This window comes from Micromys minutus (genome assembly GCF_963924665.1).
Source record: "Micromys minutus genome assembly, chromosome: 27".
In the NCBI taxonomy this organism is placed as follows: Eukaryota; Metazoa; Chordata; class Mammalia; order Rodentia; family Muridae; genus Micromys; species Micromys minutus.
The window spans coordinates 40,832,865-40,857,441 of NC_137962.1; the positions used below are offsets into that span (position 1 = coordinate 40,832,865).

The 24,577-nt window shown below is 43.4% G+C and overlaps 1 protein-coding gene and 1 pseudogene across 19 annotated transcripts in view; one reads left to right on the forward strand and one right to left on the reverse strand.

The window, feature by feature from the left end:
* RBFOX2 (RNA binding fox-1 homolog 2) overlaps positions 1 to 24,577 on the forward strand; it is a 229,559-nt gene that overhangs the window by 109,226 nt on the left and 95,756 nt on the right. Inside the window, exon 1 of one of the 18 annotated variants that reach the window (XM_080939864.1) lies at positions 1,201 to 1,265. The exons of the other annotated variants lie outside the window; for them this stretch is intronic. Coding sequence (XP_080795990.1) covers positions 1,251 to 1,265 — 15 coding nt within the window. The 5' untranslated portion in view covers positions 1,201 to 1,250. Of the gene's footprint in view, positions 1 to 1,200; positions 1,266 to 24,577 lie in introns of those variants that run through there. 18 annotated transcript variants of the gene reach the window in all.
* Positions 9,919 to 10,234, reverse strand: LOC308437807 (PAT complex subunit Asterix-like; annotated as a pseudogene). Its single transcript has one exon. The product of its transcript is annotated as a PAT complex subunit Asterix-like (transcript).

Consider the following 24,577-nt stretch of genomic DNA (forward strand, 5'->3'; position numbering starts at 1 on the left):
TTGTCAGTGAGGTCAGGACAGTGTGGGCATTGATTGGCATGTGGGGCAAATTCACTGGTTTTGGAATGAGAACGACCAGAATGAGTGGTTTGGTAATACTTATTTATCAGTGGTCATAGTAGGTGGAAGATTTGGCATACAGAAGTCACAGTGTTTAAATTGAATTAAAATTAGAAAATGTAGCCAGGCAGTGGTGGCACATGACTTTAATCCCATCTCTTGGGAGTTAGAGACAGGTGGATCTCTGTGAGTTCTGGCAGCCTGGTCTACAGCAAGGTCCAGGATAGCCAGGGCTACACAGAGAAATCCTGTCTTGGGAGAGGGGGAGGAGAAAAGGAGAGAAAAAAAGTAGTGACCAGGATTGTAGCAGAGGTTTACACACAGTGTATGCATTTCTCTAATTTCAGCCCCCAAAGTGTAAGGAATTTAGACCCTACTGTGTCCATGCGCTCAGGTAAAGGGGTCTGTAGCCTGTTAGAAACCCAAGAGCCATGTGACTCTAAACCCCTCGTTTCTGTTCTTTCAAACAGAAGGCCATGTTAAGTAGGGACAGTAGCGATGGCAGCAAGAACTAATGATGATGAAAAGCCCTTTTAAGCGAGCGTGCCTGAATTTTCCTGTATTTTAAAATCTTGCAGATTGATAGTTTTTAGTGATGAAGTGACAAAAAGCACAGTGGGCCCCAGGCCAGTGGAAAGTGAGGGCAGAAGCCCAACAGATCTGTGTGCATGCCCAGCCTCTGCCAGGACCAAGAAGAGTCGGACGGTGTGAGCTCGGTGCTTCTGCCTTGATCTTGGAGGGCAGAGTGTCATGTTTGGACGGATTTATGTCCAGCATTAGATTCAGGTGTCGCTTGTTCATTACCAGCCCCGCCCGGCCCTGCCTCTTCAGCAACCTTTGTGAGTGGTGATTTTGCTTCTAGAAGGAGAATGACAGAGAGATTCCCTGAAGGCAAATACAGAGAGTGTGCGCTGAACACTCCGCTCTAGACACTTGGGCTGGGAACTCCCTGAGAGGGTGGGGAGGGAGGGAGGGAGGGAGGAGAGAACAACAGTACAGTCTGCCGGAGAGGAGGGAGGAGGGGGGAAACTGGTAGAGATTTTTTTAGGGGTTTTTTAACTCAAGTGATTTGGGGGGCTCTCCCCACTTGATCCCTTGTCCCCCATTCTACTATCCCCTTTCCTCTGCCTCACTGAAGTGCCTTTTTGCAGTCCAGGCTCAACGCCAGCTGAGTCTGCAGCGGCCCTGCCATGATGTACCTCTGGGTGAGTAGATGCTGTGGTGAGGCTCGCACTTGCACATATAAGGAGTGGAAAGCTGGGGCTCTGCTCCTGCACAGAGGCTCGAGCACAGGCCCCAGCCCTTCCCTGCACAGGTGTGAGGGCCTTCCAACCTCGCAGATCGCTATGTCGGTGCTTGCTTTCTAAATGTTGTTTATCTTGTTAGACTTCATGCAAGGGCTGAGCTCCCAGAGCAGTGCTGTCCCCTGGGCTTGGTAGGTTTGGAGAAGGCAAGTGGGCAGGTGACAAGAACTAGAGGCTTCAGGAGCAGCCGTCCCTGCTGTGGGCCAGGATGGACTTGTGTTACGTTGAGAACACTGACCTTGATAATTTAGCCACGTCTGTAGATAGTGCCAGTAGATGGCACAGTCCTTAATCAGGAAAAGCTTTTGTAAGTTTTTATCGAATAACTAATGTCCTTCAGAGTTGTCATGTGAAGTAGATCATTGTTGTTATTAAACATATGAGGGAATGATTAAATCACAAAGAGTGACTGGCTCTTTGAAATAAAGCCTATGGCAACCGGAATAATAATTAATAACCAGCCATTACAAAGCATTTTATGTTTGTAAATTGAGAACTTAATATGTACCTTACTTTATTTTAATTTACTGATAATCATGGCATTGTAGTTTGGGGTAAATAGAACATTCTATAGTTAGAGAAGTTTATAAATGGTGAAACATAAACTCTTTTAGGAGAATGTCAGAGAAAATGATACAGAGCCCCTTTCTCCCCCTTTTATTTTAGTTGTAAAAATAATAAAATCAGTAATCCCTTGAGCAGATAGCTGTTTTGTGTTGCTAAGGGAGCCTACTAGTCCTTGTGATGCCTTTGGCTACAGGCCAGCTTTTGGAAGTTTCGCTTTGCCCTTTGCCCTTCAGCCCAGATGTCTGGAATTGCAGGAACCTACTTGGCGCTGGGAAGCTACATTTATAAATGCCAGAAGCCAATGTTTTAATGAAGTTTGTGAAGATGGAGCTGGGTCGTAGTGCGTATCGTTGTAGTGTGTTGGGGAGACTTCTTTATCTGTTTCTCCTTCCACGTTTGAATATGACCTTGAAATGTAATTTCCTCCCCTCTATTGATTTATTTTTGTAGTACTGTATATTTCTGAGAATTCAAGGGTTTAATTTAAACTAATGTGCACTAGATAGTTTTTGCTGGGTGGAGATTGATCGTCCTCTGGAGAGATGGCCTCGTCTATCTTTTGATTGTTTCTAAGAGAAATTGTGAAGGGATATGAGTTGAGTTAATCTCATTTCAGCTTACTTAGGCTGCTGAAACTGACAGTGACGGTCTCCATTCTTTCTTCTGTGTGTCCCTTATTGTTATGTATGTATTTATCTTAGTCCCTTTACTTAGGGCCTCAAAACAACTTGCTAACTAATGCACCACATGTTGCATTTAGATGCCATTGTGCCAAGAGAATTGGAACAGCCAAAAGGTCTTGTGATTTTCTTGGTTGTGTTGACTATCTGAATCTGCAGTGCTGTAATCTTCCTTCCTTCCTTCCTTCCTTCCTTCCTTCCTTCCTTCCTTCCTTCCTTCCTCCCTCCCTCCCTCCCTCCCTCCCTCCCTCCCTCCCTGCCTGCCTATCTAGTCCGTACGTCCGTCCATCCATCCATCCATCCATCCATCCATCCATCCATCCATCTATCCATCCATTTTAAGTAGTTCTGGCTGTCCTGGAATTCACTGTTTAGATTGGACTGGGCTTGAATTCACAGAGATCCTCCTGCCTCTGCCTCCCAAATGCTCTGATTAAAGATGTGTCACTACACCTGATTACAAAGTGTTATTTTTCAGAACTAGAGAGTGGCTCGGTGGGGTAAAGTACTTGTATAAGTATATGGATCTGGGTTCAGATCCCCAGCACCCATGTAAAAGAAAATCTAGTTGTGGTTGGGGAGTGGAGACAGATTGTGGGGGGTCCAGTGGCCAGCCAGTTTAGTTAAAACAGGGTCACCAGATCCTGTGAGAGACCCTGTCTCAACATATGGTGGAAAAATGAGAAGGAGGAGACCGTGATGCTATCCTCTGGTCCTCACATCACTCACACACTAATCCCCACACCCCAAGCTATGTTCTGTGTGCATTGTGTCACCTGCATCACAGACATCTGAATGACCTGAGTGTTGTCATCTGCTTCAGAAATTTGCATTCACCTTACCGACTTCATTGTTTAGCCCATAGATATCCAGCAGAACCATACCTGCACAACCTGAATGTGAGGGAGGTTATCTATGCAGTCAAGGGTTAAGCAGGAATCCCTGAGCTACTGTGGACAACGGTTGAACTGCTGTACACCTCAGCTTCCACACTCAGGGGAATTTCCCTGATTCTGAGAATTTTATATAGCAGTAAGCATACCCAAAAGGTGTGTTCTTTGAGCACAAGAAAGCTATGAAAGTATACCACATGTTATCTACAGCTGACTGCTTGATTAGCAGGACTGTTTCTAGTGTTGCAGAAAAGTTGTTGAGCTAGGTTCAATTGTCAGCACTTCGAAAAGGTATTGGACATTTATCTAACCTTTGAAAGGTAAAGGTTACAGACCACCTAAGTGTTTTAGTTTGTATAGTAGCAGTTAGTAGCTACTGCTCATTAATTTGCCCACATGTTTAGAACAATGAGAGAGAATGCCTATTTGCTATTTTCCTCTTTGGTGAATTTGGTGATGTTAGGGGTGGCCTAATCTGGTCCAGAGTCTAAGTGTTAGAGTTCTTTACATGCTGCTTTTGGCCTTCCCAGTTGCATGGCTGTGAACAAGTTACTTAGCCTGTAAACCTGTTTCTTCATTTGTTGTACAGGAAAATTAATGAATACCATGTGATTATCGTGATTTGAGATGACCTGTGAGACAAAGGTCATGGTGTAGGTGATTAACACACAACCACTGTTTGTGTTTTGTTTGTTTGTTTGTTTTGGCAGTCTCGTGTAGCTCAGGATGGCCTTGAACTGATAAAGCTGATCCCCTTCACTTCAGTTTTCATTTGCTGAGATTGTAGGCATGGTCCATCCTGTTCGGCACAGGCCAACTTTTGGTTTTGGATATTTGCATCAACAGACTGTAAAACACCCCGAATGTTTTCTCCATTGTGTCAGGTATGTTCTTGACTTCACATAGGGAAAACGCTGACAAATACAAATTAGTTCTATGTAAATATCCACCCCTTGTTATGTGAAGTGTTGGTGGTAGGGAGCCCTCCTTAGGCTGCCTTGGGAGTATAGCTGGCGCTGTGGAGATTCCTTGTGTCATTTACTCACCCTGGCCTCTCTACAGAAGCTCAGATGAGGCGAAGGAGACAAAGGCCTAGTGCCTGAGTTGAACAGACATGTTTGCTTGATGACTATGCATTTTTAAACCAAGTAAACAAAATTATTCTGCACTTTCTAAACTCCCAGAAGGCATGGCATACTCTCCAGTCTGAACTAGGCTTGACCAGGCCATGGGAGCTCTTTTAGGACCATGTACTGTGTGACTGGACCTCCGGATCTCACTAGAACTGTTGTGATCATCAGTCAGTCCTGTCTTTAATAAATCAGTTCGCCCCGTGTTTAAGAAGTACCTGCAAAGAGCAGAACCAGCTGTTGCAAACACAGAGAGGGCAAAGATGCCTTGAGCCTTAAAGAATGCATCTACTGTATGGAGGGTGTGTGTGACAGTAGGGATTGTTGTATGTGTTATTCAATTAAGGACATCCTTCTATGTATTACATGTTGTATTTTATTTATTCTTACAACATTGCTAAAGGGTGTCTCTACTGCTCAGGTAAGGAAAGAGAAGAGGTTAAGAGAGAGTTCGTAACACTTAGCAAATGGTAGGCTTAGAGAGATTCACCATCTTCTCTCTTAAAGAATGGCTTTTTTTTTTTTTTCCACAGAATCTTTTGGGAAGAGGTTATCTTTTAAAATAGTCTACTGAGTGCTGACATGTCTCTCAGGGTAAATCTATATTTACCCTCACAGTCCTCAACAGTCCTGGATGTCCTCCATTCCCTTTTTCCAGACTAGTGAACAGAAAGTTGTGAGTAAGCAGTTAGGATTGTGTCCTAAAGCACATTGCACCACTCCTAACCTCTCCTCCTTGTGCACTGTTTCCTGTTGGTATCATGGCTACCCAGGATGACCCAGGTATGGGGCAGGGGGCAGTGATGAGATATGGATTCTCTTCTCACCACCACTGCCTTCTTGAGGCATGCTATGCAGGCTATGGAAAGAAGACATGGTGCTTGGGAACATTCTGGAACTGTCCATGGAGTTCTTAGAAGAACATCCCTGTTGGCCATCTTAGCCCATGCCTTTCCCATGAACCCTGGATGTCTTAGAATGAACCTTGGCCTCACTTGTGCTGTATATCAATGTGTGGCATTTCTTAATAGTAGTGTTCACATTTCCAAAACAGGATGGATAGCCGATTGGTGTAATTTCTGTGAAGGTTTTCTTGAAGTTATTTTGTGCTAAGCAAATACAAGGCAACAATAAAAGCACCTTCCAGAAATCACTTACCATTCTAATTGGTCTACAGAACTAGAGAATGAGACGCTACTAAGTCGTGTTACTATAAATGTAGAAATCATTCGGCTCAGATAACATAAGACTAGATACCACAAGAGGATACTTGGCAATGAAGAAATGGTAAGAGATTCTAAACGGGTTAGTAGTCTATGAAACAGAATAGTAGTTGTATTTTATTCTTTAAAGTAGCTATACAGATTAAGGCAGAGTAAAAATGCCGAGAAGTGACTAGTGAGGCAGTCTCAGGGACAGGGCTGGTATAGGTGGGACCCTGGGAGAGCCTCAGAGGTAAAATAGACAAGGTATTACCATGATGTGGATGAGTGACAGGTTTTTGTAGGAGAAAAGGTGAAGGGGATCATTGGATTTTGGATTTGATATTTTGGGGGTAACTTTGAGATGCTCAGAGAGGAAATACTGTTTAAATAGCTGTCTACTCGGGTCCAGGAAATATGGAAAGATCAAGGTTTAATTTGTGAGAAACTACATCACATGTCATACAACATACATGCTTAAAATGAAATGGCCTGAAGACAAAATTTGGGCAAGAAAGAACGTTAATTCCTGGTAGAGAGGGATTAGCCCTGATGGGAAGTAGGAAGCCTGTTCTTCAGGAGTAGGTGTGAAAACCAAGGTAAGCAATTTAGCAACATGGCAGTTTAAACAAACAAATGGCCAGAAAACTGAATTTGGGTGATGGCTCAGTTTATTTGATGATTATATGAAAATGCTAGATGTGGTAATGGAGAGGTTTTCTCACTAGGTTGTCAAGACAGAGACGGGAGGATCCTTGGGACTCTCTGGCCTCTCAGTCATCCCCCACCCCCTTTCCCTCTCCCTCTCTTTTTTAATGCACCTACACACATTAAAAGAGTAACATTCAGAGAACTCTTAGGCTATTATGTTAATAAGACTTAAGCCTTAATGTATATTAGCTGATTTTACTGTGTTGTGGGTGGCAAAAGAACAGCAATCAAAGGTAGGGTATCCTTCCATAGGTGGCTTGTTTCCTTCTTTTAAAGTGGTGAGAGAGGCAATTGAATATATAAGGAGAAGAGCTTTGGGAACTCTTAGGTGCTTGAAGAAACAAGGATGCATGAACCCGGATTCTGCTGAAGTAAAGACCTGAGTGAAGAGAGCCCGGGCTCAGGGAGGAGCAGCTGGACGCACTGGAGTAGAGAGAACAGAAGGTGATGCTCTGAAGTGAATTAAAAAATATATATTGGGGAAAAAAGAAAATGGCCAAAATATACTTATAAATCTGTCAAAGAAAATTAAAATTTCTGTGAAGGTTATCATGAAGGTTTAAAACAATAAACCCTCAAAACCAAACAAACAAAAAAAGAAAGACAGTGGGCTGGAGAGCTTGTGCAAGCCACCTCACTCTCTGCCTGTGGGAGACATCTGAACTTTGCTCAGGTTTAGAATGGCCAATGGTGTCAGATCTTAAGAGCGTGGCTTTCCTTAGGACAAGCGATGAGAGAGCAAGCGGAGGCTCTTGCCAGAGTCTTAGGCAAGAATGTGGAGTCTGAAGGGCAGCTTGCTAGAATCCAACAAGCAGGCTTGGATATGTGCTGAAATGAAGGAGAAACCTGGATATTCAGCTGTTAGCTTGAGAAATTAGAATGGAAAGTACTATTTGTTAGACTAGAAAAGAGAAACATACACTACACACGTACCACACTCATTTATCACTTGGCTTTTTTTGGTTATTGTTGGTTTTTGTTGGTGTGTGTGTGTGGGGGGGGTATACTGGGGATTAAACGTAATACAGCAGTGATTGGGATCAAAGCCCTGAGTCATTTCTGAAAGTTACGGAAAAGAATGGGGTTGGGTGGGAAGAAAACTGGACAGATTTGCTGAGAAGAAAGTACTATTAGGTTTGGGTAATAAGAACAAATAATTGTTGTTGGTGACTAGGAAAGGCTGTTTTGGAGAATACAGGAATAAACTGCATTGTTAATTGTCCAGTGTTGAGACAAGGAACACTGTTGTGAGCAGAAAACAAAATTGGGTAGTAAATGCAGGGAAGTGTATAGGATGAAGGACTTTTACAAAGTGTTAGGCGTGTTTCATGCCACTTGGAAAGATCCACGTAGAGACGAAGAAACAATGTAGAGAGGAAAAGGCTGTTGCAGGAGCAGTGTTCTGTCCAGCCCAGCATAGAGGTGTCTAATGGTGGGGCAGAGTGCATGCGTGTATAGCCGGTGCGGTGGAGCACTGGTTTTGTCTTCTTTCTCTGTATCATGTCTGGTGAGCACTGCTGAGCCTTGAGCGTAAACAGTGGCAAGGACTGCAGCTTAGGCCCGAGGAAAGGTGTAACGTCTTCTGGAAGGAAGACCATAACGAGGAGCATGGACAGTAAAACAGGTCGGGGTCACTTTGTAGACCAGAAAGCATAAGAAGATTGGAGAATTGCTATAGTGGAAAAGCAGCATACACAAACTCTCTGATAGGGAAATAAACTTTTAGGTGCTTCACACTTAGAGGTGATGATCATGTTAGCTAGCCTATGAGTCTAGGAAGGTGGCTGAGGTGAAAAATATATTTGGTGCTAAAAGCATTGAAAACAAGTCCTGGGAGGCCAAATGTTGGTTTTGTGTGGATGCTGAAGTCCTCAAAAGAAAACTAACAGTGGTGATGGAGATGGGACTAAGACTCGAAAGTCAGCAAGTGGGACCTCTTTTTAAATATCTGCAGTTTGGATGGAGGGCGGGGTAGGGTTTGGAAAATGTGCTGGGAGCAAGGAGGATGCTCTCCTCTGCCAAATCAGATAAACAACTTTTGCTGCAGAAACAGCTGTATTCTCAGGGGCTGTATTTCAAGCAAAGGGGTAGCACACATTGTAGAGCAGAGAGTGGATTTATAGACAAGTGCTCAGGATACTGTTGACGTCCAGTCCGTGGGAGTAGGAGGTGGGATGGGCCAGGTAGGATTCTGTTGATAATCTCCCAAAAGAGCAAGGAGCTTTGTTCAGTAGCAGCCATCTTAGATGGAGTCATACATCAAGAGAGGCAGATGGCTGAGCTCTACCTTCAGCTTTAGATTTTTGGATCTGGGTGGGTCTGAAACTTTACATTTCTTGTAAGTTTCCCACAGTGCTGATGCTGCAGGTAGAAAAGACACTTTGAAAACCACTGTTCTAGTTAGCTGTGAACTGTAGTTGATGGCGGTGAGTATCCTGGCAATAGGCAGAGGAATTGACAGAGTTAGAGAGATGGTTTATTTACAGCTTAGGAGTTGAGTGCAGGTCTTGGTGTACGGTGAGGAAAGCGCTGTGACGTCTTCAAACGTTGTGTATCGTTCCTGTGCTCACCCAAACCGAGTGATGGCTTATATCTCAGTCAGCATCGTACGTCACACTTCTTACACTGTTATCCTAAGTCTGGGTGTCATTTCTTCGACACTCTTGTCTGCTCCACAGCGTCATATTACCGGCATCTATTTGAGCATATCAAGCCCACAGTTACCTCCAGGCCTTAGCACTTGGCTGTTTCACTGCCCTGTCCTCAGTTGTCATCTGTAAAGGAGTCACCTACATTTGCGCTGCTCCCTCCTTGTCCGCGTCCAGTCTCAGTTTTATTTTCTCTACTGTGCTGTTACCAATTGACATTCTTCTGTCATGAATCTACTCATTATTATGTCCCCAGAAAAGTACCTGCCACATAACGCACATTTGAAAAGAAGCAAGAAAGCAGAGTCTGGGGGGAAACTTGAGGAAACCAGTTATCATTGGAAGTGACAGGTATGGGAGAGACATTTGGTGGGTATGCTGGAGAACCTGGAACATTGTCACTGTTGGGCCTGGGGAATTCTTGAAGGGCTTTCAGCACAGTAGCACATAGCATTCTTTTCCCCCCAGAGTGAAAATTTTTATATCAACTGGTTTCAATAAGAAAACAAGTGAACACTTGGAAACATGAACAGTGTTTCTCATAACAGTGGCAGGTTTATTCTTTGTTAAAGTAGAAGCAGAACCCCAAAGAAAGGGCAACTTTCTTCCATTCACCTGGGAGTCCAGAAACCACACTCAGACAAGTTTAGGTCAGCAGCTGAGAGAGGATGGAGGCAGCCAAAGGCTAAGCCAGAGTCTAGGAACCAACCCTCCTAGGTGGCTTCACCATGGGGGTGTCATGGCTGAGGATTCTGCAGATAGGACATCACGACAGAGATTGAGAACATAAAGCTACTCATCCTCTGCTTAGTGTCTTCCGAGCTCCGGGAGTTGGCAGAGCTGATAAAGGAGCAGTGAATAGCAACCCAAGCACACCACTTTAGCTAAGCATGAGGCTGCACGTGCTGAAGATCATGCTGAGAAGATTCATGGAGTCCAGAGTCCGGTCATCCAAAGCCGGGTTGCACTCGCTCAGAAAAGGCTTATACCTCAGCACTTTGTTGGGCCTCCTTGGGCTAGACAAATTGTTGGTGGACATAGCAAACTGAAGACCATGCCATTCTTTCACGGCTAGAACAGCAGCTTCCGGCGTGAGAATCAATAGCATTCTTGAAACTGTTTTGTTAAAATTTGGGTTTGTGTCAAGGATGCTTTGAAGAAAGGGGAGGACCATGTCGGCCTCTTTCCTTTGTACTCACATGGGAGAGGAAACAGGTTTGGAGACGAGGGGCTGGCAGCGATAGTACATTTTAGCTAGCAAGTGTCTTCTGAAGAAGTGGTAATGGTGGCAGGTTTTTGATTCAGCAAGAAAGCTGTTTCTGTCATTGTTCCAACGTGTCCATTAACATTAAGAATATTTGCCATGTTTTAAACCTGAGTATGGTGCTCTGTTGTTATAAATAACAATTTATAAATTAGAAAGGAAACCAAGTACGTAGAGACTCAGTTTCGGATTTTAAACTGTTTGGAAGGCTAAAGCATCATTGTAGTTATATCGTGCACACATGGGCCAGAGACTGTAGACAGCACTGTAGCTCCTCAGTCACTTCCCGAGGTCCTTTGCCCCATCAGCAAGCAGTTTAGGAATGGTAGTCACTTTCTCCTCCACTTTCCTGCCTCTGAAAATATGGATTGTTTTTAAAATCCATAATATTCCTGTCTGAACACAGTCTGCACATGAGCTGCCACTGCTCTGCACATGCTTCTGACATTCCTCACTTCTATTAAAGAGAACACATGCTGCCTAGAATATCGGCCTAGCATAGGCAAGGCACTGCACAAGCACTGCCTGGAAGGCTGATTAGCTATTACAGGTATAATAAACTGTCCACTTGAAATGCTGTGTTGTATTCCACTTAACTGAAGCCTGTCCGCTCTGCACCGCTGTGCTTCCGAAAGCCTGTGAGGTTTGCTTGCTTACTTGACTTCAGACCATTCAGAAGTAAACTGAATTAATTAAGCCTCGATGTTCATTATTTAAAATAAATGTCATGTTTATTTATGAAATATGAGATGAACTGCTTCCTAGGTATAAGTTTTAACAAGGTGCATACGTTGCTGGAAATCAGACACAGTGGCTGTGGCTCCATTGTGCATGGCATCACAAGCTGGTTACATTTGTACTGATGCTCTGTAGACCTTAAAGTCATCTGATCATTATGCTTTTGTCTTACATCTAAACTGGGCGCAGTTACTTCCCAGTCAGTACTGTTTGAAAATGCTATTCTTCATGAGGTTGGAAAAAGAAAACATTTATTTTTGTGTGTGTTTGTGTGTCAGAAGACAGAGTTGGTTCCTGCTATGTGGATTCCAGAGATTGAATTCAGTCTGTGGCTTGGTGACAAGTGCCTTTACCCACTGTGCTATTTCATCAGCCCAGAAAAGCAGATGTCTAACTAAAGAGTCTTAAAGATTTATTTTGTTTAATGTGGTTATAGTTACTGCTATAAAAATGTTTTGGGTTAGGATGAGCTGAAACTCTCCCTAAATAGTACAATAAAGCAAAGGGAGAGGGGCTGGCAAGATATAGGTTGGGGGAGGGAGGAGCATTGCTACTGTGTGCTCTTGCTGTTAGGTCTCATTATTTGTAGATGTTTATTTTTAACTTTTAATTTTCTTTTATCAAATTTCAAAATAAATTTCCTGAATCCATTGAAAAGGAAAGTCATTCTGTATGCTACTCAATGCCATGCACTTCCAGATAGTTTTCATTGCCAGAGAGAACTGTCGATGGTTAAGACAGTTGAGATTATTGGAAGGGAAGGGGGGATAGAAATTGCCAGATGCTTCTTAGAGATGAAGTGTTGGGTCACCTATTTGCACAACGGTTACCTTCTCTGCGCATGAGGAAGCAATATTCAACTCTAAGCTGAGCACGGTGCCTGCACTCTAGTACTCAGATCTGCCTTGTGACAGGACTCGTCTTTCAAGACTCAAGCCTAGTCCTGGTGCTTCAGAATTGATGGATTGTGTTTGGAATGCTCGTGGTGATACTTGCTCACATTCAGGCTCTGGTGCAGACCACACCTAGTAGCTTTGCCGGACTCGACAAGAGCAGTAAATGTGGGTATGGAGATCAGCTTTAGAGCTCATCCTTACCAGTGCTTTCTCTTTGAGTTCATCTTTTGGGGGAACAGCCCGTGTGGTAAGGGGCTGATGATCAGTGCCAACAGCCAGGTGGATGAGCTTCAATTAAGCTTTGGTGACTGTCAACACGTGGATGGCAGCTCTGGAAAGACCTGAACAGAAGCACCCCACTAACCCTGACATCAAGTGTGAGATGATGCTGTTACTTTAAGCCACTGTGTTTGAGAGGGATTTGTTACATGGAAATGTGGAACTATGGATTTTGGTAGCAAAAAAGGGATACTTTACAGCTCAAGTCTAAAATACAGGCGCGATTCTGAGACAGGGTGGTGAACTTTAAGGTTATTGTAATTTGAAAAGATTTCTAAAATGTAAGATTTTGAGGGGATTGCCACAGAGCTATGGGGAATGAAGTTGGAGGACCTTGCTGTGTAGTGGCAGAGTTGAGCAGTGCCGTCTGTCATTTGTGGGTCTGTGACTTGGGAGTACCAGCTAAGGAGGCAGCCAAGCCAAGCACTGAAGATGCCTGCTCCTGTTTTCACTGCTATGGGAAAGATGGTGAGGAGGGCCATGAGATGAGGGGAGCACTGCTTAACACACAGGAAAGCGGAGCAGGATGCTTTGAAACTTCTGTGCTTTTCTAGATGGTAAATGGGAATAATTTTAGGCACATGTTCTAGCCAATGGCAGTTAAAAGGAGAAGATGGTCTAAAGAGAAAGCCTGCAACTGTGAAACCTTTCAGCAAGGCCTCACACAGACCAAAGGTATTAGCCAGGGCTGATGGCCATTTTCGCAGGAGCTGCTTTTTTTTCTCATGCTGAGTAGTTTGCTGGACACCAGCAAGTCTGAGACAGGAAAGAAGAAACTGTTTACATGAAAAAGAGGTTGTTGGATACTCCTATATTTCTGGCAGGAAGCAGGCTGAGAAAACGCTTTAGCTGTTAACACATGCCACTTTTCACGAAGATGGAATGACTCAGAGGTTGGAACTAAGTGTTCAGACAATGGGGGTGAGAGTCATGGAGAGCTTTTCCCTGCTCTGAGCCGGAGCCAAGGGCCTTTAAGTTTTGCCCAGCTGGATTTTTGAGATCACTGGGGACCAGAGGCTCCTTTGTGACTGACATTCCCTGTCCCTTTCTTAAGAAAGCATTCTGCCCGTTGATTTCAGAGAAGGTGCTGCAGTCTGTACCAGAACACCACATTTGCTATTAAATCACCCCCAGGCGTGGGGGCGAGAGAGAACTCCCTGTGGTGTTCAGAGCACGTGTGGGAAGCTGAAACAGCGTGGACAGGATCTCCTGCTCCCTGCTTAGGCCTGTCTGTTGTCTGTGGGTTGACTTGGAGCCAGCAGCACTGCCTTTCAGTCTGCACACAGTATGCTGTTCGCTCACCTGTTCCGGGCTCTTCCCACCCTCTTGTTCGCACCAGCAGCTGTGGGTCTGTTTTGCCTTTGTCTCAGATGCAGTAGGGCTGCTTGCATGCCCTTACACCACACGGTCGAGTTTCTCTTACCACTGTATTATTAATGGCTTCTCTCAAGCCAGCAGCCTGCCAGCTAGTGAATCTGTTGGTCAGTTCCTCTCATTTTGTGCGCCATCTCCATCCTCACCCCCTTGATAAACTTTTTTTGGATATTTACTTTCCTGGATGTTTGTGGAGTTTATCATTCTCAGTTTTAGGCTGATAATGCCCTAGGCCAAGCCCTTGATTTCTCAGTCATTAGTTTCTCCATTCATGGCTTTAGCACAGTTAAAAGGAAAATATTTATTTTTAATGATTAACATCTGAATCTAACGAGCCCTTTAATTTTTTTCAGCCATATGACTGATTTAGAAGTAAAAATAAAAGGAACAATGAACTAGCAGAGCTGGTGAGCCGGTGCATGCTTGGGTTGTGGCAGGCTGGGGTGGGTCACAAGAGTGGAGCCTGAACTGCATAGCAAGACCCTGCACATACCTCTCTCTCCCTCCTCCCCCTCTAACACACACACACACACACACACACACACACACACACTCGGGTGTATACTTTTCTCTGTATATCTCATGTATGTTGCCTGTACAGTGTCTGCAAATCATATTTGAGTCCCTCTCCCCCCACATTTCTGTTCTGGTGTGCTAGATGGAAATCGAGGCTTCATGTTCTAACCAATTATATCTCCTGCCTTTATTCTGTATTTTTAACTTCCCTTTGCAATATTTTGTGTTTTCTTTCTCTTTTTATTTTTTATTTTCTGAGAGCTGTTGCTGTTGTGTTGTTGCTTGTGGGCCCATTTCCTAGTGTGTGAGGAATTGTCTTATTTGGGATACTTTACTCATAGAAGCATTCTCCACGTTAATACAATCTTCCTGTAGAATATTGCATGAGCCACCCTCCAGCCCTTCTTGCAGCTGTGGTTCTGGCTACCTTAGTTTTGTGGCAGTATCAGGTCACTTTATGTTTGTTTTGCTTTATATTTATGATGTATATATGTGTGTATTAAAGACAGGGTCTCACATAGACTAGGACAATGTCAAATTTCTCCTGTCTCCATCTCTTCAGTATTGGGATTATAGGTGTGTTCTGCCAAGGTAGAACGAACATTCAGTGTTGGGGAGATCATCATTGGTTTTCCTTAGGACAAAATTATTGAATCTCTTTGAAATCTATACAGTGTGCCTCATTTTCATTTGTGAAGATGTATTAAAACTGAAGCCTGGGGCTGGAGAGAAGGCTCAGCAGTTAGGACTATTTGTTGCTCTTACAGGAGAGGACACCAAGACTCAATTCCCATCAACACCCTGGTGGCTTACAACCATCTCTAACTCCAGTTTCACAGGATCCCATGCCCAATTCTGATTTCCACCAGCACTAAGTACACATGTGGTGCACATACATACATGTTGGCAAAACACAAATAAAATGAGTAAATCTAGTTTTAAAAACAAGCCGCATCCTGTTGTGGTAGTCCCACCCGAAGCAGGGTTTCCGTTAAGCACAACTGAAGCTTGTTTGGGAACGGCCATAGGCTGGTCCTTGTGTGCATGTCTCATCACACCAGTTCTGTCTCCACAGGGATTGAGTACTGATGGGCACAGCTCACAGGAACAGGGTTACTTTACTTCACACTCTCATAGGGCTCAGCAGGTATATATGGATGGTAAGGAGGACTTTACCTCTTTGTAGATAGAAGAAGAGAGAGAGGAAGAGGGGGGCAGGAGCCCATTGTTGTGACTTCCTTCTTCCAAATAGGTCTGACTCTCAAGTTTCTAGAGACTCCCATAATAGCACTACCATGAGGCTGGGGGACATTTCATGTTCAAACCATAATCCTGCATTTACCACATTGAACTGTATGGGGAAGTTTTATTCTAAAAATGTTATAAGATGAAAGAAGAATGTTGGGTGTGGCCTTTGAGATACTAAGTGTGTTTCATCTAGATCCCAAAGACACACTATACACTTGCTGATTCTTTAGAAAATTCACCTGTTAAGATATTATCCTCTAAAGATCATTAGTTTGAGCGGGACATGGTGGCTCAGGCCTATAATCTCAGTACTTGGGAGCTGAGCCAGGAGATTACTATGAGTAATTTTTTACATAGTAATTACATAGTTTGAGGCTATGTTGGGTACATAGTAAGCGCCTGGCCATCCTGAGCTAGAGGTGTAACTCAGCACAGAACAGCTCTTCACATCCTTGAGATTTCACTCATAATCCAATGTGTCCGTTGCCACTGGGTTTAGAATGATGTTTTCTTTGCATCTTATGAGTTATTCAGTAGGATTTGTGAAATGTGTACTTTGTTCATTTTATTCTCTTCACTCTTGTAGGTGAAAAGCCTAAAAAACATTACATTTGTCAGTGTTTAAAAAAAAAAAAAAGCTATGTAAAAAAAAAAAATGAAAAGGAAAACTATGTAATCCATAAAGACAATCTTCAGACTTCTTAAGACCTTTTGAAAGGTGCCACAAAGCTTTGCAATGCAGTGAGAAAGCAGCCTCTGGTGGTAGGGGTGTGCTCACTTTACACCCTTCTTCAGTGTCAATGTTGATCGGTTGTTCTAGTCTTTTTTTCAACACAAACAAGGGTGGTTAAGAAGCACAGGATGACAGAAAAATCAGTTTCAGCGAGCAATGCAGGAAGAATAGATTCTTAAAATCTCAGAACAATAAGATGATCCAGAGAACGTATTAATTAAAGTAGTCAGGGTTTTAAAATAATTATTTCAGTTTTTGAGATCATAATATAATTACATTATTTCCTTCTTCCTTTGTCTCCCCCCAACCCTCTTGTGTGCCCGCCCTGCTCTCTTTCAAATTCAAGGCCTCTTTTCCTTTCATTGCTGATACTCATGTGTGCATCCATCCTAGTTTATACACACCACTTGCTCAGCAGTTGTATGATGCTGCGTGTGTGTGTGTGTGTGTGTGTGTGTGTGTGTGTCTTCAGGGCTGACCATTGATGTACTTTTCCCTGGAAAAGACCATTTTCCCACTTTCCACAATTCCTTAGTTGCATGTAGTTCTTTGTCTAGAGTGAAATAGAAACAGGTTTTAGAAATACCTTTTCAGGTTATTTTTAGAATAGTTTTTTTAATGTTATAAAATGTAAATAGAACCCTCATTCCCCTAGAGGAAAAAAAGAAAGAAAAACCTATAGACTGATGGCATACCAATAGAGAGAGCTGAATTATGTCTGAATGCTGATGCTGTCAAATTCGTACCCCTTGTCACCTCTTCTGCTTATAGATAATGCTCACATTAAGCTTATCATTTCCAAAGCTGAACCTTCTGATCTGGTTTTTTATTTTTAAATAGTTTGTGTGTGTGTCTGTCTGTCTGTCTGTCTGTCTGTCTGTCCTGCATGCACATGGGTGCGCACTTGCCAGCCACAGGATACTAATGGAGATCCCAAGATAGCGTGCATGGATTCTAGGGAGAGCATTCAGCAGGTTTGCTTGGCAAGTGCTCTAAGCCATCTCTGCTCTGCACCTGCCTTCTGTACTGTGATGTGCCCCTCGGTTTCCTCCTCTTAGCTCCTTGGACAACACAACACTCCAGTGACTGTGGTCTTATCTCCCTCATGCTACTCCTGCGCATTAGCAGCTCTGTAGGCTTTACCTTTCAAAAGTAACATGGGTCTGAGCCTTTCAATAGGCCACTATTTCTGTCCTGGTTTAGGGAACCATCCTCCTTTGCCTGGGTTATTGTTCCTGCCTCTTTGCTTGGTCTCCTCACCTCCAGCACTGAATAATTCATCCCAATCACAGCATCTGAAGTAGTCTTTTTAAAATGTAAATGTGATTATGCTTAGAATTCACTGATGTGTGTCACTCAGAGTAAAAGCCAGAGACACTGCAGAGGTCTGGTATGGCTGACCCTGGCTACCCCTGCCCTTCCGTCCTGTCTCTCCCCCTCCCACTCTTCCAGCTGTCTTGGCCTTGCGGCTTTCTCCTCTGCCTTGCCCTTTGTGCTCTTTCTTATGCTTACAGTGTGCCTTACTTCCTCAGTGCTTTCAGATTTCTGCTCACATACTGCCCTTTACAGTCTTCAAAATCTCCACCATAACTGTCTTCTAAATACAGTAAAATACCTTGAAAGAGAAAGAAAGACAAAATAAAACCAAAAACAAATCCTCACTGGTCATGTCCTATAGAGATCTTATTTGTGTGTTTGTTTTGTTGTTGGTGGTGGTGGTGTGGTTTTTCAAGTTAGGGTTTCTCTGTGTAGCCCTGGCTGTCCTGGAACTCACTCTGTAGACCAGACTGGCCTGGAATTCAGAGATTTCCCTGCCTCTGCTGAGACTAAAGGTGTGTACCACTACAGCCTTGCTTTGTCCTATAGACGTGTGTGTGTGTGTGTGTGTGTGTGTGTGTGTGTGTGTGTGTGTGTGTGTGTGTGTGTGGTCTGTCTGTCTGTCTGTCTGTCTGTCCGTCCGTCTGTCTGTCTGCCTCGTTTATTGTTGTTTCCTCAATGTAATTGTCAAATGGTTGCTAAATTCCTGCTATTTCTTACTTGTGTCCCTTTCTTTTACAAAGTTATACTAAGTGGTGGTGGAATAGTCGTTGCTCTGTGACTGGTGGCTCAACATGTAGAACACACCTGCTTCTGGTTGGTGTACTGTCTGAATGGTGTTTGACAAACCATTGTACTTTCTTGGCTATAAAGTCATAACAACAGCCTAGAAAGACAGGCATTTGTAGGAGCAGAAAGCTCAAAGGATGCCTGGTTGTAGATGTCAATACTGTGCTGGTTACCACACTCTTGTGGCCCATCCAGCTATGGGTTGTCAGCTGTGTGCTGTTGCACAGCAGGACTGAGCAGGCTCTCTCTCTAGTGTGTTGGGTATCCCTACACGCATATACTTTGATTTAATGGTACTTTGCAAGTTTTCAGTAAGATCTCTTCCTCTGCCTTCCTCCTCCACCTCTCTCATGCCCCGCCATCTTATCATTCCTTCCCTCCATTCCATTCAGCAGAGCCTCAGTAAAGCTTACTTTTCCCTTCCTGCTCTGTTTGGAATCTTGCTAGTTTTCTTTCCCTGTCTCCCTTGGTTTTGTTTCATGTGTAAAATGAAGTAAATTCCCCTTGTAAGTTGATTGCCTAGAATTGCCCTAGAATTGCATTTGTATTTTTAAAAGTGGAAATGTTACAGGTTACAAATGTTACAAACAAAGATTGATTTTTTTAATAGAGTAGAAAAACCAAAAACAAACTTAACCTAGAGACTGTGCCAAGCACTACAGCCCTTGTGAGCACCCTGCTCCTTTCTCAGGTCTCTCACTTCTGTTTCCATAAGCAAGTGATTGATTTAGTCTGTTGCCACCTGAATGACTGGAATCATTTCCTATGTACCACATCAGCACCATCTGAAGCTTCGCATCCTCCCTCCTCCCTCCCTGTAGGTTTCTGAGACAAGGTTTCTGAGTCTTACTTTCTGCTGATATGGTTCAGGAGTCTCAAAGCCCCCCTGTCTCCACTCTGTTGTGTCTGTAGTTCTAGATACATATGGGTGTGTGAGTTTGAGCTTTTTTTTCTCCCAGTGATTGAATGTGATCAGTGTTCTAAACAACTGAAATAAAAAACATGCTTTCAGACTGTGATCTGTTTTGTGAACTTAGATATTATATAACAGCAGAAGTGAGCTCCTGTCAACATGTACTTGAGCTTTATTTTGAGGGCTTAATGGTCTTTAGCTGTAAGGTGAGCCACACTCTTACCTATTGTCACAGAATCTCAAGAGTAATATTCTCTTTGCTCCTTGGCATTTTAAAAATTATTTTTATGTGTATGATATTTTTATGGTATATCTGTGTATCATATGTGTGCCCTTTGCCCTGGGAGGCCCAGATGCCCTGGAACAGGAGTGTACAGGTGATTATAGGTGGTTGTGAGGTCATGTGGGTGCTGGGAACTTCCTCTAGAAGAGCAGCTTGTTAAATTAAACTCTCGACTGCTGAGCCACTTCTCCATCACTCTGCCACTCTGCTCCATTTCTTAGTGTGTGTGTGTGTGTGTGTGTGTGTGTGTGTGTGAGAGAGAGAGAGAGAGAGCGAGAGAGAGAGAGAGAGAGAGAGACAGACAGACAGACAGAGAGAACGCATATACTTTGATTTAATGGTACTTTGCACGTTTAGAGTAACATTCATTTTATTTTGAAATGCTAAGATTAGCTTCTGTCATATAAGAAGCTAAAGTTTAATTTACAATACCTTTTAAAAATTATATTTTAATTGAGCAATAAATCTCTATTTTAATTACTTCTCTCTTGTCTGGGGAAAAATACCTAACAAATGAAGGAAGGATTTCTTTTGGCTCACACTGTTCAGGGGTAAAGACCATCATGGAGGGGAAGTGTGGGAGGAGTGTGAGGCAGTGGTCACATTGAAGCCACAGCGGAGGAACTGACAGTGCTGGATGCCAGCCCATGGGGCGGAGCTGCCCGAAGTAAAAGTGGATACTTCTACTTTTGCCCCACTTAGCTCAGTCATGCAGCGTGTTCACACATGCGCACACACATGCGCACACACATGCGCACATTGCTATACATACAACCAGAGGGAGAGAATGGCGACTTCCCATTTACTCACATCCTGCTGTGAGCAGTTGGTGAATTGTTTGGGAACTAAGTAAAAGATACAGTACTTTAACGCTACATCTATTTTAACAACTTATTAATTGAGTGAAGGTACTGAATTCCTGCTGTGCTATTAAAGAATTTATGTAAAATCCTCCCACATGCATACATGTGTTCCCAGCACTCAGGCGGCAAGATGACACAGAAGACACAGATTTGAAGCAAGCCTGGCCATTTTTAGAGTTTTGCTAAAACTAAACATGGCTAGTGGCCCTCTAGTAACATTTTCATTATTGTAAACAGAAAGAAAGGAGAAGGAAAAAGAGGGTAAGGCATGTTTGTATTTTAAGTTAAACCTTCACTTTTTGAATGCTTCAGGGCATACTGTCTTAGCCTACTAGGACTAATGTGGGAAAAAAAAAAATTACCACAGTCTGGTAACCCAACAGGAACCCAACGTAGGGAGAGCAACCTGCTGGCGTGGTCTGTAGTTTTCCCATGGTTTATAGGCGTTTGCCATTTACCTTTTGGGCCCATTTCTTAGTTAGGGTTTTACTGCTGTGAAGAGACACCATGACCATGTCAGAATCTAAATATACCCTACTGCTTTGAGGGAGGGTATGAGAAAAGTTTGTTTTTCCTTCCAACCTTTACAGAAGAAAATACATGCTCTGAGAATGGCTATATATCATACACTGGCTGTACATCTTGAAAAAATAGCAGATATTCACAGTGAGGTCCTGTTTTCAGTACAGCTCAGTTAACCTAAAAGTCCTCCGTTTTTCTTTGCTGTTTTTTATTGTTGTTTTGTTGCAAGTGTCTTTTTTACTGGAGTGGCAAGCATGATCCTGGAATGCTTGTCATAACATGAACATGACGTATTGTCACTAAGCCCTAGTCAGTGGTATAGGTGCAGCTCCTCAGACCACAGTGTTGCTGCTGGCAGGCTGTGATTATTCACTTAAATGATGTCCTGCTAACAAAACTTTGCTTATTACCTAACTGGGTTATGACTAAGCTCTCCCAGGTGGTTGTTTCTCATACAGCCCAGCAGTGCTGTTTTCCGGTAGCCTGCCTCTTTTATACGGTTACTGTTCTGCACCTTAGCACACCAGTCTACACTGACATTTTTGTATGTTTAGAGCCAAGGTCCCAGGAAAGAATGAGAGAGTCATGGACCAGAATCTTGGAGGTGACACACACACTCTGTGGTTCAGAAATGAAGGGGAAATGGTGGCACATTATTTTAACCAACTTAGATGCTGAGGCAGGCAGATCTCAGTGAATTCAAGGTCAGCCAAATACACATAGTGAAACCCCTCTCTGTTGAAAGAAGAGGTTTAAACATGCAGGTCATAGTCAGAAAATAGCTGGTACTCACTGTTGTAGGCCAATGAAAGTTTCAGAAGATAAAGTGGGCATTATGAAGCAAGGCCTTTCAGTTTGGTTAAGAAACATTGGTTTAGAGGCTTTCATTTTCTCAGACTAAAAGAATTTCAGTTTTGGTAAGTCTGCAGTAGAAGCATGTCATTAGAACTTGTTCTGACTCCAAGATGTGGGATACCATGGTAAAATATAGGCGTGGCCCAGGGGTGATGCAACCCCAACCCACATTTTCACAAGGAGATCTCAAGCCAGATTAGTTCACACTGTTAGAACCCAGGTCCCAGTAATGGGGTGTGGGGACGGGGTGCGTCTTGTTGGGGGTGCCCCTGAGTAGACACTGGCAGCATAGGAGTGGAATGTGTCCCCTTAATTTGTCCCTGCCTTGAAAGAATCACGGCTTGGTAGGCTAGGGTTTGGATCTTGGGCCTCGGCACTCACAATTAATGTGAAAAGAGGCAACTGTTATAATGAGGCAAGAACGTTTTTTTATCAGAGGGAATCATTGGGAGAGGTAGGACTGTCTGTAGTAGCTGTTCCTGACTCAGTGTATGGCAAATTAAAACAAGAGCAGTTGATGACCACTTTAATCCCTGCACTCAGGAGATAAAGATGGACTCTGTGACTTTAAGGCCAGCTTGGTCTAAATAGTTAGTTCCAGCACAGCCATGGCTATCTCAAAAAAATAAAATAAAATAAAACAAAATAAAAAGAATAATTGAACAGAGTGTGTCCATAAATAAGGAATTACAAGCTTGTTAATTTCAGGGTCTATTTTTTTTAAGCTATATTTGTGGTCTTGACATCCAGTGAAAGCTCTGGATGGAAAGGCTCTCAGAATGTGCTACACATTTCAGTGTCTTACCTGTTTTTAGGGATCGCCTGTAGAGCCCCCCAATTCTTTTAAAGACATAAATTTTGTAGTCACTTTGCCTAGATTTAGTGAAAAGATAGCAATCCTGGTATCTCAGGACGTATTTGCAGGCCAGAGGATGATCAGTAATGCTTGACATACAGATCCATTAGAAGAGGAGTGTTCGTGTATATGAGAGCTGTGTGGGAGGGTTTGAGGAATTTATCTTCTCTCCAAAGCTCTTTAGTCACTACTCTTTCTCTTACATTGAAGATGATTGAGTATATGACATGTTCTCTAATGGATAGACTAAGGAGCTTCAAAGACCGTCTGCAGTGCAGACCTCACCATAGTCTTGGACAGAGTTTTCTTACGACCTACCCTGCTGTAGAAAGGGAGAGAAAAGGATACTGCTTATAAATGAAACATAGGAGATTAAACTGTATTGAACAGAATGGCTCCAAGTCCAAGGACACAGACATGGCTGTGACACCAGAGCTCCAGGGGCAGAGCTCAGTGCTGTAGAGCTTCCCTTTGGAAGGACCCTGCTTGGCTTGGTACTGTAGATGTAAGATGAGGTTGGACACTTTGGTGCACAGCAGACTTGTGAGCTTGAAAACTAAAGACTCACAGCTTCTCCATCGAGTGGGTTCCAGATACCATTTATTTTCTTTTACTTAGTGCACACATTGTGCAGACCCACTCTGAGCCACTATTGCAGAACTGTGTGTGTTGAGGGGTTGGTTCCACACAGGACTGCTTCTGTATACTCTAGTGTAGACGGGATGTATTCTACCTCTCTGAGTAAGACAAGTGGGATGGGATAAGAGGAGCAACACAGAATAGCTACATCTGTTTATATGTTTATGCATAATAGTCTAGCTCCTGAAGAACGAAAGGAACTTGTTCCTTGCTGCCTCCACAAGTATTTCAAAATTAAAGGATGGGTTTCCATGCATTGTTTACTTTGGAATAGTGAGTAACAGGTTGAGGGAGTTGTTTGTTTATATTGTTTTTTTGAGACATGGTCTCATGTACACCATGTACCTCTGCCTGTCCTGGAACTCACCACTATGTAGCCCAGGCAGGCCTCCAGCTCACTGAGATAGATCTCTCTGCCTTTGTCTTCTGAGCAATGAAATTAAAGGTGTTTGCTAACATGCCCTGGAAACACACACACACTCGCACACACACTTTTATTTATATGCATTGGTGTTTTGCCTGCATGTATGTCTGTGTGAAGGTGTCAGATTTTGGAGTTACAGGCAGTTGTGAACTGCCATGTGGGTGCTAGAAATTTGAACCTCGGTCCTTTAGAAGATCAGTGAGCGCTCTTCAGCACTGAGCCATCTCTCCCGCCCTGTAGAGGTGCTGTGAGGAGGGTGAGTGGCAGTGTTTTCTCAGCACTGTGTAAACGAGAGCACTGTGAGGTAATTAATTCTGAAAGGGAGACTTCTGGTAGTAAGATTTTTGTCTTTAAGCTAAATAAAAATGTCCCCTAGAGTAACGAATCACACACTCAGTGTGTGCTGTGGGTGGAAGCCAAGGCCTGGCACATACTAGGTACATGCACTGCCACTGAGTCATATTCTTAGCCCTAAACAAAAGTTTTAAGAAAGATGCATTGTTTTGAGTTGTGTCACACGTCTGCATGTAGGCATGCACACCCGAACCTGGACGGGGTCTGAGAACCCAACTCGGGGCCTCAGGCTATACTGCCAGCCAGTGCTCTAACCACTAAGCCATCTCTCTAGTCTCCTGAGACATGCCAGTGGCGGGAGCCACCTGAGTTCTAGGTGCCCTTAGGAAGGCAGTAAAAGACCCTGCTGTCAGGCTGTTGATTCAAGGCTTGGGGACAGAGGGCTGTCAGGTTTGCAGCCCCTTGACTCTGAGTGCTTGTTGCTTCCGCCTCCATAATACGAAAACTTTTAAGAATCTAAAAATTCCCAACAGGCACTTGAAAGATTAATTATTTTCAACTTTTGGATTACCAATATTT